The sequence below is a fragment of the Cyrtonyx montezumae genome, unplaced genomic scaffold (assembly GCF_038088225.1).
Source record: "Cyrtonyx montezumae isolate F1298 unplaced genomic scaffold, pur_monq_1.0 scaffold_14, whole genome shotgun sequence".
Lineage (NCBI taxonomy): Eukaryota > Metazoa > Chordata > Aves > Galliformes > Odontophoridae > Cyrtonyx > Cyrtonyx montezumae.
In genome coordinates this window covers 4,995,459-5,011,624 of record NW_027071870.1, presented here as the reverse complement: position 1 = coordinate 5,011,624, position 16,166 = coordinate 4,995,459, and the positions used below count along the sequence as shown (strand labels likewise).

Below are 16,166 nucleotides of genomic sequence, written 5' to 3'. Positions count from 1 at the left end.
GAAAAGTTTTTAGGGATTTTTCTGATTTTGTATATTTCTGTTAATCAATCTTAAATTCCAGGACAACTTTCCTTTTTCCCTTCACTTCCCTTCTTTTCTTCTTGCCTTTCTTTTACTCCTCTGTCTTTCTTCTTCTTTCTTTCTTTTGGGGATAGAAGGAATGGGGGAGGGTGTAAGAGGATGCAGAATATGATTGTTTTTCATTTTCCAAATTTAAGTTTAATATTTAAAAAAATCTGAATATTCACATGTGAAATTAAGTAATTTTCCTCAGACCAATGAGAAGCTTGTTAGTAGAACACTCTTTCTATATTAAACTGATAGAATGGTGACAGTAAATATGATGTAATTAATATATCTCTTAGTCTGTTCACTTGTATCTGTAATACACAGGGTAATACTATTCAAAATAAGCTGTCAACTTAATTCTTCTTTCTTTGTCAGACAACAGGAAAATTAAAGTCAATGGCACCAGGGAACCAATTGAATTTAAGACAAATCAGTGGTTTGGGGCAACAGTCAAAGCTCATAAAGAAAAAGTTGTGGTAAGTCTTACGTATTTGGTATTAATTTGGAGATAATGTTTATCTTTTTTCAAGAGTATATCTTTAATAGCTCTCTGTGGATAGATTATAGAAGAAAGTCTATAATTATTCATAATTTATAATGCAGATTATGTATATAACTTGTAAAAAGTCAGTCTGTAAAATCAGGTTGAACTGATAACTTCAGAAGGATATTGCTACTGTGTCAAAATAGGAGAGTGCCATATTAGCTATGGAAGCAAATGATAATATTTTTAAAGCAAACGGTGGACATAATTCTGAGACACACAGTAACTACACGTAAACTGTATGCTTAAAATTATCATGCTTTATGAAGGATTTAAATTTAGAATGTAGAGGAATCCAAGAATCTTTTGATTAAGATTAATTAGTAAGAGAACACTGACCTATTTTGTCATGTTTAAATTGTTTCAAACAGCTGTGCCATAATTTAGGTGAGCTGGAAAAAAAAATTATATAAAGGGTCCAAGTCAGGGTTGCTTTCCAAGTGCAGTGTCTGTATTCCAGTTTCACTGAGCGTTTTCTCTGTTGGTGGAGGGGCCTGGCATGAAGTGAACAGTTTTATTGCTTAGTAAGGTAGTGGTAGTGTTGCTTACATATATAGACTTTCTATGTTTACAGTGGACTTCAGTTTATATTGAAAATGCTGCTGAAATAATTTTGTTATGAAGAAACAGTTTGATAATATGCTGCTTTTACAACTGCAAAACAATAACTCGTGCGTTAAGATTTGCTTAAAACTTCCAATTATTAACTATAAAGTAGTTACAAGGGAAGAAATGTCAAAAGGAAGTGTTTCCCCATAAACAGTATGCCTTGGGGCTAACCTGAAGAAGGATTTTGACATAAAACATGTAATGAGTGAAGCATCACTCCATTCTGTTACAGAGCTGGCACATGCTGTTAACTCCATCACTTGTGTAAGTGTTATCACAGCTCTCAAACTCTGTGTTCTGTACCTTCAGGTACCATTCTTTTATACATGCATTTTCCATTTAAAAGGTAATTACACAAAGAAAGTATTTGTAAGAATGCCATCTTTCTAAATTGTCAGTGTAAAAGCCTGAGAAGCAGCTGAAGATCTTTCCTTTTGTGGATTCCACTGAATATAGTTCACAAACTGAAACAGAATACTACTTAATTACCATTTGCTGAATCTTAATCACATGAGCAGAAAACCTCATCACGGTATCTGTACTAACCAGCCATTGCTGTGCTTCTCATACCTCTTCTCAGACATTCTCAGGGTAAAACTTGAACAGAAAAGCTTGACATTTTTCTGTGGAGATATCGCCACATTTTTCTAAGCTTTGTAGACTAAAAGAGGGAGAAGAAGTTGTTGTCATCAAGCTGGCAGAAGTTTATTTATTTCTTTTTAAACTTATATACCAATCATAAACTGCATTAGATCAATATTTATGTTTGTATGTAATTCTTTCTTTGATCTATTTTGCTCGGTGTTACAAAATGCGCCTCATTCTCATAGGCTGCATAATTCTTCTTTGCTGCACTCTGGCTTTGCTTTCTACTATGTTTTACTCTGTAAGCTCTTCTAGGCAGGGGCATGACTTAGAGTCTCTGGCCCTAACCTGGTGTTCCAGAAGCTCAGACTATTCCAGTAAGCTCCGAGTGAGGCAGTGATTCATCCAGCTGGAACTGATTGCAGAAGTAAGGCCAATACAGTAATGTAAATAACAATGCCTCGCCAGAGGGTTTCTGGTTGCAAAAGGGAGACAGGGCAGGATGCACATGGAGGATTTGGTTGTGTCTTACTGAGGCGAGGCTGTAGGGAGTGGTAGTATCTCCACCCACCACCCCAGCCATTGAAAAGTTTTAGGACATGGGAACTCCTAAAGAATTACTTGCACAGCTGACAGCTCGTAGTTTTTTGGCAAATACTTTACAGCCATACTGCCTCTGTAGAACTGGCAACTCTGTTTTTTTTAATTAGGAAGCAGGGGTTCGTAAGACAGCAGACAGTCTGATGCCTGGGATGGGAAGTGTGGCACGACACCTTGACAGATGTCCTTCTGTTCAGAAGAGGAAAATCAAATCGATTTTTCTGTAGCAACCATTACCTTAAGACATATCAGGTCAGAGTAGAGATGTCTTCAGCCAAATATATATAATGCACAGCTTAATCTAAGGGACTGAGTCTTGTGCAGTGAGCATTTATAGAGCAAGCATGTTGTTTGTGAAGCAGGCTTAGGGCGTATTTGTAACATGCACTTAAAAGTTATAGTCAGATTTCATCAGCTAAGGGTTATAAGCAAAAGATCAGAGTCTATTTTTCAGGTTATAATGTTATTCCAAGAAGCAGTGAACCTGCATTTTCCTTTATCAATATGTTATGATAATTCCTGCATGAATGATACCATACCAGAGGGAATCCTTGTAAGCTGCTTATTAAAAAGTGCATTTGTCAAATACGTTTTAGAAGGGTACATGTGGCATGGTTTCTGTTTTGGTAGGCTTGTGCTCCCTTATATCATTGGAGGACCCTTAAAGACAGCCCAGAGAAGGACCCTGTTGGCACCTGCTATGTAGCAATTCAGAACTTCAGTGCCTATGCTGAATACTCTCCTTGTCGCAACAGTAAGTATTAATAGAAACCAACTTGTGCTGGAGGAACTGATGCTGCATTCAATATTTTCATGATTTCAGTTTTTGTGCAGTCTTGCTTGAAGGAAAATTACTGTATTATTATTGCACTGGATGAGGCTTAAAAAGAAATCAGCATTAAATTGTGTGCCTGCAATTGGATCTTTTATTGTGTAATTGAAAGAGGAGAAAAGAGTAAATTAAGCGCATGCAGTTACAGTGATGCGATATAATTGGTTCAACTTAAATGGCTTTAAAATGTAGCAAACAGATCTAGATAAGAACCAGACAGCAATTTAAACCAATTACTCATGCTCATACTCAGTATAAATCTCTCATCACAAGATCACTATCAGAAGACCAGACCCCACACAGAAACACACAGGACTCTATCACCACTCATGCCAGTATCACCCACAATAGTTCATTTATGAAGGACTTCCAGCAGGGAAGAAATGTACGTGCATTATCACTGATATTCCACTCCCTTCCCTGTGCTATTCTGAGTATGTGTGCCTCCACTTCACTGTAGTAGCAGTCTCTGGGCCTTTCTTCTTGAGGAATAGGGAAAAACGGTGCATGTATATTTAGAATCAAAGTCTGTTACGTAGAAGTCTACAGTAAATTCCACATGTCAGATTATATCAGTTGTTCATCCTTTTTGGAATTCTATGTCAAGACAATATAATGATTCTTAATGCTCACACTACCTTGGTGCTCCAAATTATTTAAATCAATAAGAGGTATAGTGACTTGGCTGGGATAGGCATACTGCAGTTTCTGCACTCACAGGTCAGAGAATTGTTCATTCAGTATCATTCCTGAAGGTAATGTGTGCATGATAGCAAATATGATGGGCATACCTATCCCTTCCTTGGGACACCCCCAAGGCAGAGCTACAGTGCCGTTCAGGTTAGCAAAGACAGGGTGCTCTTTCATGTGAGTGCTAGCCAATAGCAAAAGAAATTTGTATGTCATTTCTTGTCACAATACGCATTGAACAGAGAGCCTGCTATTGCCTGGTGCACGCGAGCTAACTTCAAAATGTGTTCTCTGCTGGAAACGATGCTTCTACTATCAAGTCTCCTGTGTATTATTTTGCCAATAAAGTACTAGGTACATTACAGGAAAAGTAGATACACAGCTTCACATAATCTGAAGATCTCTTTCCTGTGGAGATCAGCAGTCAGCACCATATAATGTAGCTGGATTTTCCTGATGTCTGACAGATGCATGGTAATGTAGCCCAGTAATGCTTTCTGTGGTCTACTAGAAAACCTGCACACATAAACAAAGTGAAATAAAGCTCTAAACTGAATTGTGCTGCAAAGTGTTTCTTTCATCTTATATTACTTATCCATGGATGGACAGACAGAGAAAGCAGCTGAAGCTGTAAAAGAGATATTTCTGATGTCTTATTGGGCCTGTGCTAAAAGCTGATACCATTTGGAGAGCAATTTCAAGTGGTCATTGGCATCAGTTTCCCAATCCTGCAGACTTCTAGCACTCCAGTACTCATTGGGAAGCCCTAAAAGGGTGCCAACACACTTTGTGTAATTATGTAAGAATTTAGACATAAAAATGGACAGAAACAGGAAAGATGTTCTTGCACATGCAAACATACATCCAGAATAAAGTTATGCTTAAGTCTCACTTGAGCAAATGTATATCAGTTACAGGGGTGAGCCTTGTGAAGAGCATGTGTACCTTTCCTTTGCTGTAGTACAAATAATCAAGATGTTGTTTGAACGTTGACCCGTGCTGACCCCATCATCCACTGTGTCAGCATTTCTTGAGTATGCCTTAGAAAACTCTTATTTTTGTGTTTATGACAGAGCAGGTTGTAGTGACCATTCTAGGTTTCCTTGTGTTGTTAACTTTTCTATCTCCAGGCAAAAATTCAAATTGAGTCCTTGGTACTTGTAACAAGGGTCTTTTCATGACAGTGAGAGGTTGAAGTCCCTAGTGACTGGTCCAATTTTTCAAAACCCTCGTGAAGGGACTGCATGCTCAGTGTCCTGCAGCAGGTCTTGCTTTGCTTTGCTTCTTTAAAACAAACACACAAAAAAAAAAAAAAAATGGAAAGAAAGAAAGGAGAGAGAGAGAAAGAAAGACGACCTTCTTTCCACGTATTTTGCTATTTTTGCATTTGCAGCCATAGAGTTCTGGGGGTGTGTATGCTGTCTTTTGCATGCAGTATGAAGTCAGTAAAATGCTTCTACTTTCATAATTGCAGGTAATGCAGATCCTGAAGGACAAGGCTTTTGTCAAGCAGGTTTCAGCTTAGATTTTTTCAAGGTAAGATTGTGCCTCTGAAATACTTTGAACAAATGTATTTGTTCTAATTATCACCTATATCTACACACTGTCCCAGTAATCAAGAGTTTATGCTCATACTATTGCATATGGAAAATTTTGCCAAGTTATTGTGAGTTCTTTTCTCCTTTGTAAGCTTCAAACTTTCTGGTTCAGAAAAAGAAAGAAAAGATAAAAGGAATATTTCTGTCATCACCTGATCATCTGTTAGCAACACTCTAATTTGGCTTTCTTAAGTCTATTTTAACAGATAACTAAGCCAAAAATTGTATGTGTTTCTGTCTTAGTCTTTCACACTTCCATTGCTTTCCAGAGACCTGACCTTCAGGAAATAATGAGCAGGAGACACTGTCCTTTTTGAAACCAAACTAGATTATATAATGGTGTTTTCGGAGCCAGACTAATGATGGAGGCTGTTCTCCCGTGGAGGTGGTAGAGGAAATGCTGAAGGGAAATAGCTGGTTGTTCTTACATGCCAAGACAGTCCAATAAAAATATTGTGGGCCAAAGAGTACACTTTGCAGCTATTGTTATTATCTGTGCCAGTATTACAGGGCCAAGAGTCCATTTGTCTTCCACATCATTAGAGTTGTTTTCAGTGTTGTGTAGCAACAATGTTATTCACACTATTTATAGTCAAATAGTAAAGACCTCATTGTAGACTATGCACAATTGTATTTCTCTATAAGACACTGCTGTTGCTTCATTGAATGTGAAGGTCCTCTTTTATGTTGACTTTGTTTTGGTACAGATAATCAGAAACTTTTAGGATGCTTTGTTAGTACTGAAATAATACCGAATAAATACTGCCTTTAGTTCAAATTAAGATACATAGGGTAATGTTAGCTTTATTTATCTGAGGGTTTTTCTGAACATCCATATACATACATCCTTCCCTTGAACACGGCTGTTCTCCCTTATCATTATTCTGATATTCTTTTGATCATTTATATTGTTTTTCCATGCATGCTTCATTTTGTTGTGTTCTTTTGTTGTGTAATTTTATTCAATTATGCTTTTTGTAGAATGGAGACCTCATAGTAGGCGGGCCTGGTAGTTTTTATTGGCAAGGTATGTTCCTCTGGCTGGTTAACTTGATCTAAGAAATGAAACATAAAGTACTGTGGAAAATGTGGTTCTTGATTTCCAGTATTTTCTCAATTTAAGACAACCAGTCTCTGGTCTATTTTCAATAAATACAGATCAGAGGAATTCTTTAACAAGCCACTGAGCATAAGGAGAAGTCAGAGAAAATTCAGACTGAAGGTCTATAGGAAGAGAGACAAATAGAATTAAATACGTTTATATTGACATTTTAGTACATTTCCTGTTTAATTAAACCATTTTACTAGAAATATTATTTTTAAAATAGCTCATCATTATACAGTAAATGTGATCTTTTCAAAGTTTTGTCTCTATTTGTTTCTGAACATAACTTTTCTATATTTGTTTCTGAACATAACTTTCTGCATATATTTTTAATGTATTTATGGTATCACTGTAGTTTTCCAGATGTAGCTTCTCATGTAGATGAAACCTGAAATAATTTTGGAAACGGAAAAAAAGGATATTTTTGCTTTAACTGTTTTTGACATTTGCAACATAGCTGATTCCCAAACTCTGCCTACCAACTTCCCTCTTGTCAGCTTCACGGATGTGTGTTTTTTTCATTGACATTAAAAAAGGAAGATCTAGTTGAATATGATGGTAGGGAATGCATGGCTCTGAATTTTCCAGTAAGAAATTACTTCCATTTGTCTATTACATCTGTACTATACAGCTTCAAAAGGTTGCTGTTCTGAAGAAGCTGAGTCTGAAGATGCTTGACTTTGGTTTGATTCAGCTCTGTGAAATGAATCTGGAGTTGTTTATGTGATAGTTCAAAAGAGAATCGAAGCCTTGTATTGATTTATGGTAGTCATGAGATTAATGAGAGAAGTAAGACTGAGAGAAGATGTGCTGTACTCTCAATTTCAGCTCTGTCCTGATGTTCTACTAGCTCTATTTTGTGGCTGTCCTTTGTATCCTTTTCATTTATGAAGCTGTTTAAATCCAGGTCAGGTAATCACTGCAAGCATTGCGGATATCATTGCAAATTATTCCTTCAAAGATATTCTGAGGAAACTTGCACGAGAGAAGCAAACAGGAGTGGCACCACCCACATATGATGACAACTACATGGGTAAGCTAAACTCTGTCTTGATTAACACTATGTGCTAAAAGCATGGGGCTTATATAAATAAGAAAAAAATTGTGACAGAATTTGAACACATTACGTCTTAAGCACAGCAGCACCAGTAGTAGTTTGCTGGTTACTTCAATTGAGAAGAACATTCTTTAAGTTATGCATAACAGGTTTTGAAAGTTGAGATCTTAAATGTCTCGTTAAGGTTTTTATTATGTAAGCACAGATAAACTTTTCCTGTTTATCTTGTTCATTCCAAAAGAATGACTTGAGTTTGAAGTTATTGCTTGCTTCAGCTGTCACTTTTAAACGACAGAAGTATGATTGAATTCATTATGTAATAATAGTATTAAAAAAAAAGGGCTCTTTGTGTCCTTTTTATCTTTACTATGAGTTTGGTTGGTTCACATATCTGTACGCAAGATGGGTTTTTCTCCACATAATTGTAGAAAACAATGCAGTGGACTTAGAAGGCAAAGATGCATCATTTCATCTCTGCCCATAGATTTGAAATTACAGTCACTCATACAACCTGATGGCTTTAGTCTGTCAATATCAATTATCATACTGATTTACTAAAACCTCAGGAGGTGCTTGATTGTATCTCTGGAAATCTGTCTGTCTTCCATATAGTCCTAAAATAGGATACCTGCACTGTAGTGGAAATTCAAGTCACAGCTTGAATCAGTGATTGAGCACCTGGTGGGAAGGCAGGGCCAACCCAGGGGAAGCTCAGGTGCATGCACTGATCAAAAGGGGTGGAGCCAGAATCCACCCCTTCCCAGACCTTTCATGTAAGGGTTGGCAGTGAAGGCAAGGGTGTTTTGCTGGAGATCTCTGCATACTTGAGGTCTTCTAGGGGTAAGTATCTTCTTTCCTTTTTTTCTTTGTCTATGGCTGTTGCATTTGGGCTTATCTACTGTTGCTGCAGGCTCAGACTTTGCTACCCTGCTATTATTGTTGTGCTTTCCATTGCATTATAGTGTTACGTGTGGTAAGTCAGCTGGATACTTATTTAGGATAGATTATCTTAAAATGAAATGGGACACTGGATACTCAGTGACTCCTAACACACTGAAAGAGGAACTTCTGGGTGAATCCCTCAGGTTCCTGGGTTCACCACGATGAATACCATTTGGGTTCTTGAAGAATGGGGACCTATAAGGGACAACAGTCCTATTATTAAATGCTCTTCAAAAATGGCTCAATTTTTGAGTATATTAGGACAGACTTTTTTGACAAATGAGCAAAGAGGAGTAGCAGCATCTGCTGTAGTATGGCCTCTGCTATAAAGTATTAATAGGTATCCTTCCTCTGAGTAAGGGTTGAAAGATGAAAACCAGCTTTTAAAAGCCCTTATTAGACAATTGGAAAATAAAATTGCATCTCTGACAAGGAAAGCTGCCTTACCTTCAAATGGCGCTTCCCCTCTGAAATTAAGAACCATATCATTAGAAGGTGAAAAGGACTTAGATCAGAAGGATCCTTTGATCTTGGTTGAATCAAAGAATAAAAAGATAGCCAAGAAGATAAAATCCAACTAGAGGGTCTGGGAACTTCAGATCCTCTAGGAATAAGGCCAGTAGTAACTCAAAAAATGAAGTGCAAGATAGACCAGCAGGACTGTCACCTGAGGGATGGCCCCCTGCCCACACTGCGTTACTTAATCACATGCCCATATACAGCTGCCAAACTCATGAGTCAGTTACAATGATTTAAGCAAAAATCATGAGAGAGCTTACCAGCTCAGCTCTCAAGACTGTGGGATGTAGGGGCCAAAAGTGTGGTAATGAATGGACCCCAAATTTCTAAACTTGTATCCATTAGAGAGAACAGTGCAGGAACTAGGAAAAGTAGAGATCATTAGACCTGCACATAGCCCGTATAATTCCCCCATATGGCCAGTGTGAAGGTCAAAATGGCACATGGAAAACGACAGTGGATTACAGAGAACTAAATAAGGTCATGCTGCCCATTTCTGCAGCTGTACCCAATATTGCCTCCCTGATGGACACATTGAACAGGGAGATAGAAACTTAGCATTGTGTCCTAGACTTGATAAATGCGCTCTTTGGTATCCTCAGTCATGAAGAATCGCAAGACCAATTTGTGGATCGGAGTTATCCTAACAATGTCAAACTGTACCACTGTGTTGATGATTTCATGTTGACTTCTGGCTCACTGTAGGCAGAGTAGGAAACTGTAGGAAAGGCAGTAGATTCCTTAACTATTAATTTACAAGAGAAAGGGTGGGCTGTAAACCTACAGAAGGTGCAAGGTCCCAGCTTGTCAGTGGAAGTCCTGTGTGTAATTTGGTTGGGAAAGACCAAAGTACTACCCAGTGCAATAATAGACAGTGTTCAGGCATTCTCAGTCCATGACAGCTGCAAGAGTTTTGGGGTGTACTGGGATAATGGCTTTCCTTTATACCCCACTTAGTGCAATTGCTGAGACCGTTATGCTGGCTCACAAAGAAAGGCCAGAAATGGGATGGGTGACCCACTATTATCACTGTGCTTTCTGTCATATTATAGTGTTACACATGCATTGCAGTAGGAAGACTTAAATCATGTCTATTGCCAGTAGTGCAGACTATAGTACTTCCTGATTTTTGTGGTGAATTAAGTATTAATGCTCTAACAGCTCAGCTGGGGAGAAGAAAGCTAGAATCCTTGTTAACTACAGTTAACTGAGTCACCATAATGTGGTAGTTTTCCACTTCTTCCCTCACAGTTTTAGAATACTAATTTTAGAAAATGTGCATTCTGATGAGCAGATGAGAAGATAAATCTATTTGTCTTTACGTATTTTTGGAAATAAATGGTTTAAGTTTCTTGCTTGTAATTTATTTTAAACAGGATATTCAGTGGCTGCTGGGGAATTTACTGGAGATTCTGAAGAAGGTAAGAAGCCATGTACTTAACAGATACACAGCCATATGGTTTTCTTTTAACATTTTCTCTTTGGGCCTGTATGTCGGAGCCTACCTTTCATGCATCTGAAACATTGGTGAGCCTTGAGTTATCTGTACCTAATATTTTTAGAGGTGTATGTTCCTTTAGAAGATGTATGATGGCAGAGCAGATCGAGTAACCCAAACATCTGAATGTGTTGTTATGGTGTCCTGCACATGCATCTGTTCTGCAGAGCTGTGACAGTGTCATAGATGAAGCCAGCCAGGCTCACTGAATTTCACTAGTTTGGTGATAGTAGTTATGAGTGGAACTAACAGTTCAGTCCTGTACAGTTCTTAGTTCCATACTCAAGCTGCATAGAGACTGCTGGACCTCAGCACCTGGGTGATCAGATGTAGTTTGGAAGTCTGCGTATGTGGAAGACACACTTCTGACTGCCACATATCTTCTCTCAGTAGCTGGAAGTTAACAGTGACTTCTGGGCTGACTATACCAGCATGCTTGCTCTTGTTGGTGAGAACAGCTCTTGGCTCTGTAAATGTTTCCTTAGTTCCAGTTTATGTGCTGTATGGATAGGGTGCCTGAAGACAGCTCATTGGCTGACCCTTTTCATGCAGAATATTTTCCTGCACAGGCATAACAGATCAGGTTTCATATGTTGCTGGTTCTCCCCTGGGCCTTGTATTTCACATCAGGAGATGAAAGAATTGAATTCCTATTATTAAAATCTGTGTTTAGAAGGAGAGAAAACTTTCTACAGGAAGATCTAGTGTTCAGTTGATCCCTTGAATAAGAAAGAGCTGAATGCATGAATATGTGTCTGAAGAAGAGTTGCAGCATTGTCTGACCCAGTAGTCCTTCATTACTGTTTCCATCCCCTCTGACCAAACACATAAAACCATAAGGGAGTGTATAAACCTGAAGAGGAGTTGATGAATGGTCAGTTGAGGCAGATGTCTGAGATTCTGATATAGGAAATTCCTGTTCTTCAGTTATGGATATAGTTATCCTAATGAGGGAAGGTTTAGTCAGTGAAACTGCTGTCTGTGACTTTGCTCTTTATTTTGCTTTTCTTGTACCCTGCTAGTTGTTTAGGCTTTGGCCTCTGTGCAGAATCACATCCCAGAGGGCAGTTTGGTCCATCGTTTCATGTTCAAGTTCAGTGAATTCTCTCAATACCACTCACCAGAACTTGCTTGTAATGCTTTTAGATAGCTATCTTTTGCAGAACCTGTCAAATACTCTCATAACATCCACCCCAATAACAGATGTGAGAAAATGTTAAGCAGCCAGAAGGAAAATGAAAATTTGTAATGACAGTTGTTTAGCTTCTGTGTGATGGTGTGTGGTGCCATTGCTATTCTAGTTTGTTCAATCTACAGCTGTCAGGTAACAAGGTGAGCTGTAGGAACAGCTTTGTTGTGCTGTACTATGCTAAATAGCACTTAGTAGAGAGAGACCTCTGGCTAGGTGTGGAAGAGTGTATTCAGCAGTTCACATGTAATATTTCAAGCAACAAGATGCACTGAATGAATGTTAAAATCTTATGAATGAATGTACTGAAGTGATTTGCAGGTGTTTCTGTTACAGATAACAAGCCAAAATCCTAAAGATTATATATAAGAAAGATTTAAGTGGTCAGGGATGCATGTTACACGTGTTACTCAGACAGTCTAACCAGTTCACTGCTGATCATTTATATTTCAGAGCTGGTTGCTGGAGTCCCAAGGGGTGCACAGAACTTTGGCTACGTATGTACTGGACCTACATTTTATCCTTTTCATAGTGGAAATGATGTTAGACTATTTGGAAGCTTAAAGGCTGTGTTATGTTTTGTCTCTTTGAGCCTGAACTTTCTAATCAGAGAAAAACGCCACTGGCTTTCACTCCCAGGCTTACCTGGCTCGGTTGAAATGCTTTGCTGGCCTGGGCTTTAAATATTGAGCTCTTACTCTATTCTGAAATCTGTTTTCAATACCCAGTTACTGTCACTCTCCAAGTAGGTGTAGTATCCCAGTTCCCAGAGTGCTATCAGACCTTTGCCTAAGCTATCCCACAGGCTGGAATCTCATGTGTGTTCTTTCTAAGTATGTATACTGAACTCCAAGGAGTGGTGATGTACAGTTAGAAAAGAAGTGAAGGGAGATGTGTGGATACACAGCTATTCTCTTTTAGGGTTTAAAAAAAAAAACAAAACTGTTTCAGTTGTAACTTTTCTGGGTAACAGAGAGATCCCAGACACAGACACATTCTCTAGTTTTGTGGGCCCTAAACTCCTTGTGTCTTTGGAACTTGTTTAAGCCATTTTTTTCATAGGAAAGAGGTGTGTGCACGTGTATGTATGTACATGTGTATGTACATATTCTGCGTATTACATTTTATAATTTTATGTAAATATATATTTTCATTCCTAATAATGTAGTCACTGATTAGCTGATAGTCTGCTTTGCTGCAGTTCATAGTGTCTTGTAAAAATGAAGAATATTTTTTTCCCCCATTTTCTTCATAGGAGACTTGAGATTCATAAAAACTTAGTGATGTGTCCAAGATAATATAGGAAAACTGAGTTGCAGCAGAAAATAGTTGATGTTTTCTTGACCACTTTGAAAAGTCCTTCAGTGTTTCAAATTGGTTTGCGGTGCTGTTATGTTGTATCATATCTCTGTGTACTTGAAACTTTTCATGTATTTTTGTTAATAGGTCTCAATCATTAATTCCTCAGACTTGACCTTTATCCAGAATTTCACTGGTGAGCAGGTAATGCCGAGCAGCAATGTGGTGAAGTATTATATAATAAGAGGATATAGTTTAATTGGTTTAAATTTTGTGGCTACATAAAATATTTTTGTTTTTTAGAACTAGTAACCATAGTTATTAGTAAAACTTTTTTTAAGTGATATATGATATGAGGTCTGTTTTTTATTTCCAGATGGCGTCTTATTTTGGGTACACTGTTGCAGTATCTGATGTTAACAATGATGGGTAGGTTACCAAATATGTTCAGCTCCACTGAACATTGACAAAAGCAATGCCTGATATTTATTAATAAATACAGGTTTTCTGATGCTTCATACCTCAAACGCTTCTCTTGTCTGCTCTGCCTTTCTGTTCCTGTTTGCATAGGTTTATCTTTATGCGCTAACAGTGGCATAGCTATTTGCAGGCCTAAGTTGGGTGAGTTTGTCTTCCTGAATATTTATTAAATGCAGCACAGTAGAGCAGAAATGTCTCCTAAGATTTCAGACATCCAAGAAGAGGTACAGTAAATAAAAGTGCAAGCTGCTGATAATAGATACAAGTCAGAAACTCATTCTCCCATTGTTAGAAGCAGGGAAGTTTTGGGTTTTTTTACATGTAAGCCATTCAGAGCCTCACTTACAAATTTTAAGAGTTTTTCCAATATCATTGGTTCCTCATTTCAGCACCTGCTGGTTGACAATTCATTTTCATCATCTGGAGGACCAAAGTACTATCAAAGGCCCATTGCTGTTAGGACTGCCATTGTGCTTGTCTTTGAGAATGCTTTATTAACTGCTAAGACTGCTTTATGACACTGGGATTTCAGGCTCCATTCAACAAAGCACTTGCTAACTTTGAATTTACTTAAAATCATATTAAATGCTTTGGAAAAACAGGACTTCAGTAAGCAAGTATTGGTGCTAGCTTTCTAGGAAGGAGGTTAAAATTAGTGAGGCTTAGAACTTTGGAAGTCTGCACAAAGGTGAGCCAAAGTTATATTTAGTAGTGTGCATACTCTTGTGTATTCCAGAATGTCTCAGCTGCACGTTCCTCATGTTCTTCCAATTACTTCTTATTAGTAGCTTAAAAACTTTGCATTAAATAGCTTTTTCTATATCATTGCTTCCCATCAGGAAGTACTGAACCCTTGAAAAGTTAGGGATACAAGTAAAGAGAAAAGTAATAACGTGATAGTGTTGTAGTTCCAAAACAAAACCAGCACAAGTTTGTGACAGCTTTGCACTAGTCAAATTTTTCCAGGTTTCTGACATCAGATTTTGTCATATTATCTTTCTAATTCTTACTTTTATAAGCTTTCTAATTCTTACTTTTCTAATACACAATCAAGGTTTGTTTATTCTTACTCTAAGGCATTACTGACATGAAAAAGCGGAGAAATACCAATCTTATTTACAGTTGGCACTCCTTGGACTTTCGGGGATCTTATTAGTTAACTTCTCACTGAACCACGCTATTTCCCATGCAGGTTATTTCCTGGGAGTCATAAGGTTACTTTGCAGGTTCTGTATTTTGTGTGTACCTCTAAGACCACAGTTTATGTCAGTAATATAATCAAATTGCTGTTGAAGCCTGTATGATCCCCCAGTCTATGTTTTTCATATAATACCTAATGACTCCCTCTGAGATCCAGACATTGCACAGAAAATAAAACACCAAAAGCTCTATGTGATAAACATGTCTGGTTATACGTAGTCCATCATTGCTGATCTGCACACGCAGTCAATATGGATTTTTATTTGAAAGGGTGAATAAAACCAGAGGGGAAATAAAGAACAAATGGGAAATAACCACTCTGAGTTATGTGTGTGTATGTGTGCATCTAAGGACGAAGGAAGTAGTGATAGTTTTTCAGCAGAAACCTGATCAAGTCATGTGCTCAAATGTTAATGAGGAGGATGTTTTGTTGTAAGAAGGCTGAAGTCTTGGCTCTAAGATTAGGCTCGTCCTAGGAAAATAGCTTCATCAACCTTTTCCTCTAACAGTTCTGCAAGTGTTCCAGGTTGACTCTTGCATTTATATCTGCACTGCATTAGGGTTGTAAGCAGAACAGGGAAATCCAGGGTATTGTCTGAAATACCCTTTAGTTACCCACTAATAATGAGGAATTTACAATGAAGCTTAGCAAATCAAGCTGTGCCATCAGCTTATGAACTGCATTCGTAGTAAAGAGGAAAAAGTGAACCCTCGCATTTTAGACCAAAATAGTCCAATAAAAAATGTGGAATAACTTGTTTACTGGCCTTTTATTTGGCCTATATCAAAGCTTTCTGCAGTTATGCTTTGACCTCTTCACACTTCCCATACTCCTGCTTTTTGTTACCCAGCAGGATACAAAGAAACCACATACAGTTCCAGCAGGTGGTCAGCTAGCTGGTACTTTTTGAAGTGCGTTTTTGTATGGTTTGTTGATGGTTTGGGTTTGTTTTTTTGTTTTGTTTGTTCTTTTATCAGAGGGGAAGCAATACTGGCTGGTTACCTTTCTGTGCTGGAATGAGGATAATTATACCTATTTATGTTAGCGGCAGCATCGTAGTGTGGTGATGAAATGAGTCTAAAGGTGGGGTTCAAGATACATTATGCTCTGTACTGCAATCTCTGATTCAATATTACTGTCTAGGGACAGTAATACAAAATTGTCAGAGGGAGAATTCCTATGTTCAGTCTTGCAGAGGAGTTGCTGAAGCAGCTTGTCTTACCCTGCTGAGCTTGGTTGCTGAGAAAGAAGAGAGAAAGCAGGAGGGTGAGAGATGGAGGACTTTGGTATGGATGGGACATGTCAAGAGCTGGAGCAATGGCAAACTAAGTGCTCTGGTAGTTCTGCTG

The 16,166-nt window shown here is 38.1% G+C and overlaps 1 protein-coding gene across 1 annotated transcript in view; it reads left to right on the top strand.

Annotated features, from left to right (window-relative positions):
- ITGA8 (integrin subunit alpha 8) overlaps positions 1 to 16,166 on the top strand; it is a 95,704-nt gene that overhangs the window by 10,112 nt on the left and 69,426 nt on the right. Inside the window, exons 3-11 of the mRNA XM_065731311.1 lie at positions 445 to 545; positions 3,038 to 3,161; positions 5,404 to 5,465; positions 6,509 to 6,554; positions 7,540 to 7,665; positions 10,527 to 10,571; positions 12,291 to 12,334; positions 13,284 to 13,340; positions 13,513 to 13,565. Coding sequence (XP_065587383.1) covers positions 445 to 545; positions 3,038 to 3,161; positions 5,404 to 5,465; positions 6,509 to 6,554; positions 7,540 to 7,665; positions 10,527 to 10,571; positions 12,291 to 12,334; positions 13,284 to 13,340; positions 13,513 to 13,565 — 658 coding nt within the window. The remainder of the gene's footprint in view (positions 1 to 444; positions 546 to 3,037; positions 3,162 to 5,403; positions 5,466 to 6,508; positions 6,555 to 7,539; positions 7,666 to 10,526; positions 10,572 to 12,290; positions 12,335 to 13,283; positions 13,341 to 13,512; positions 13,566 to 16,166) is intronic.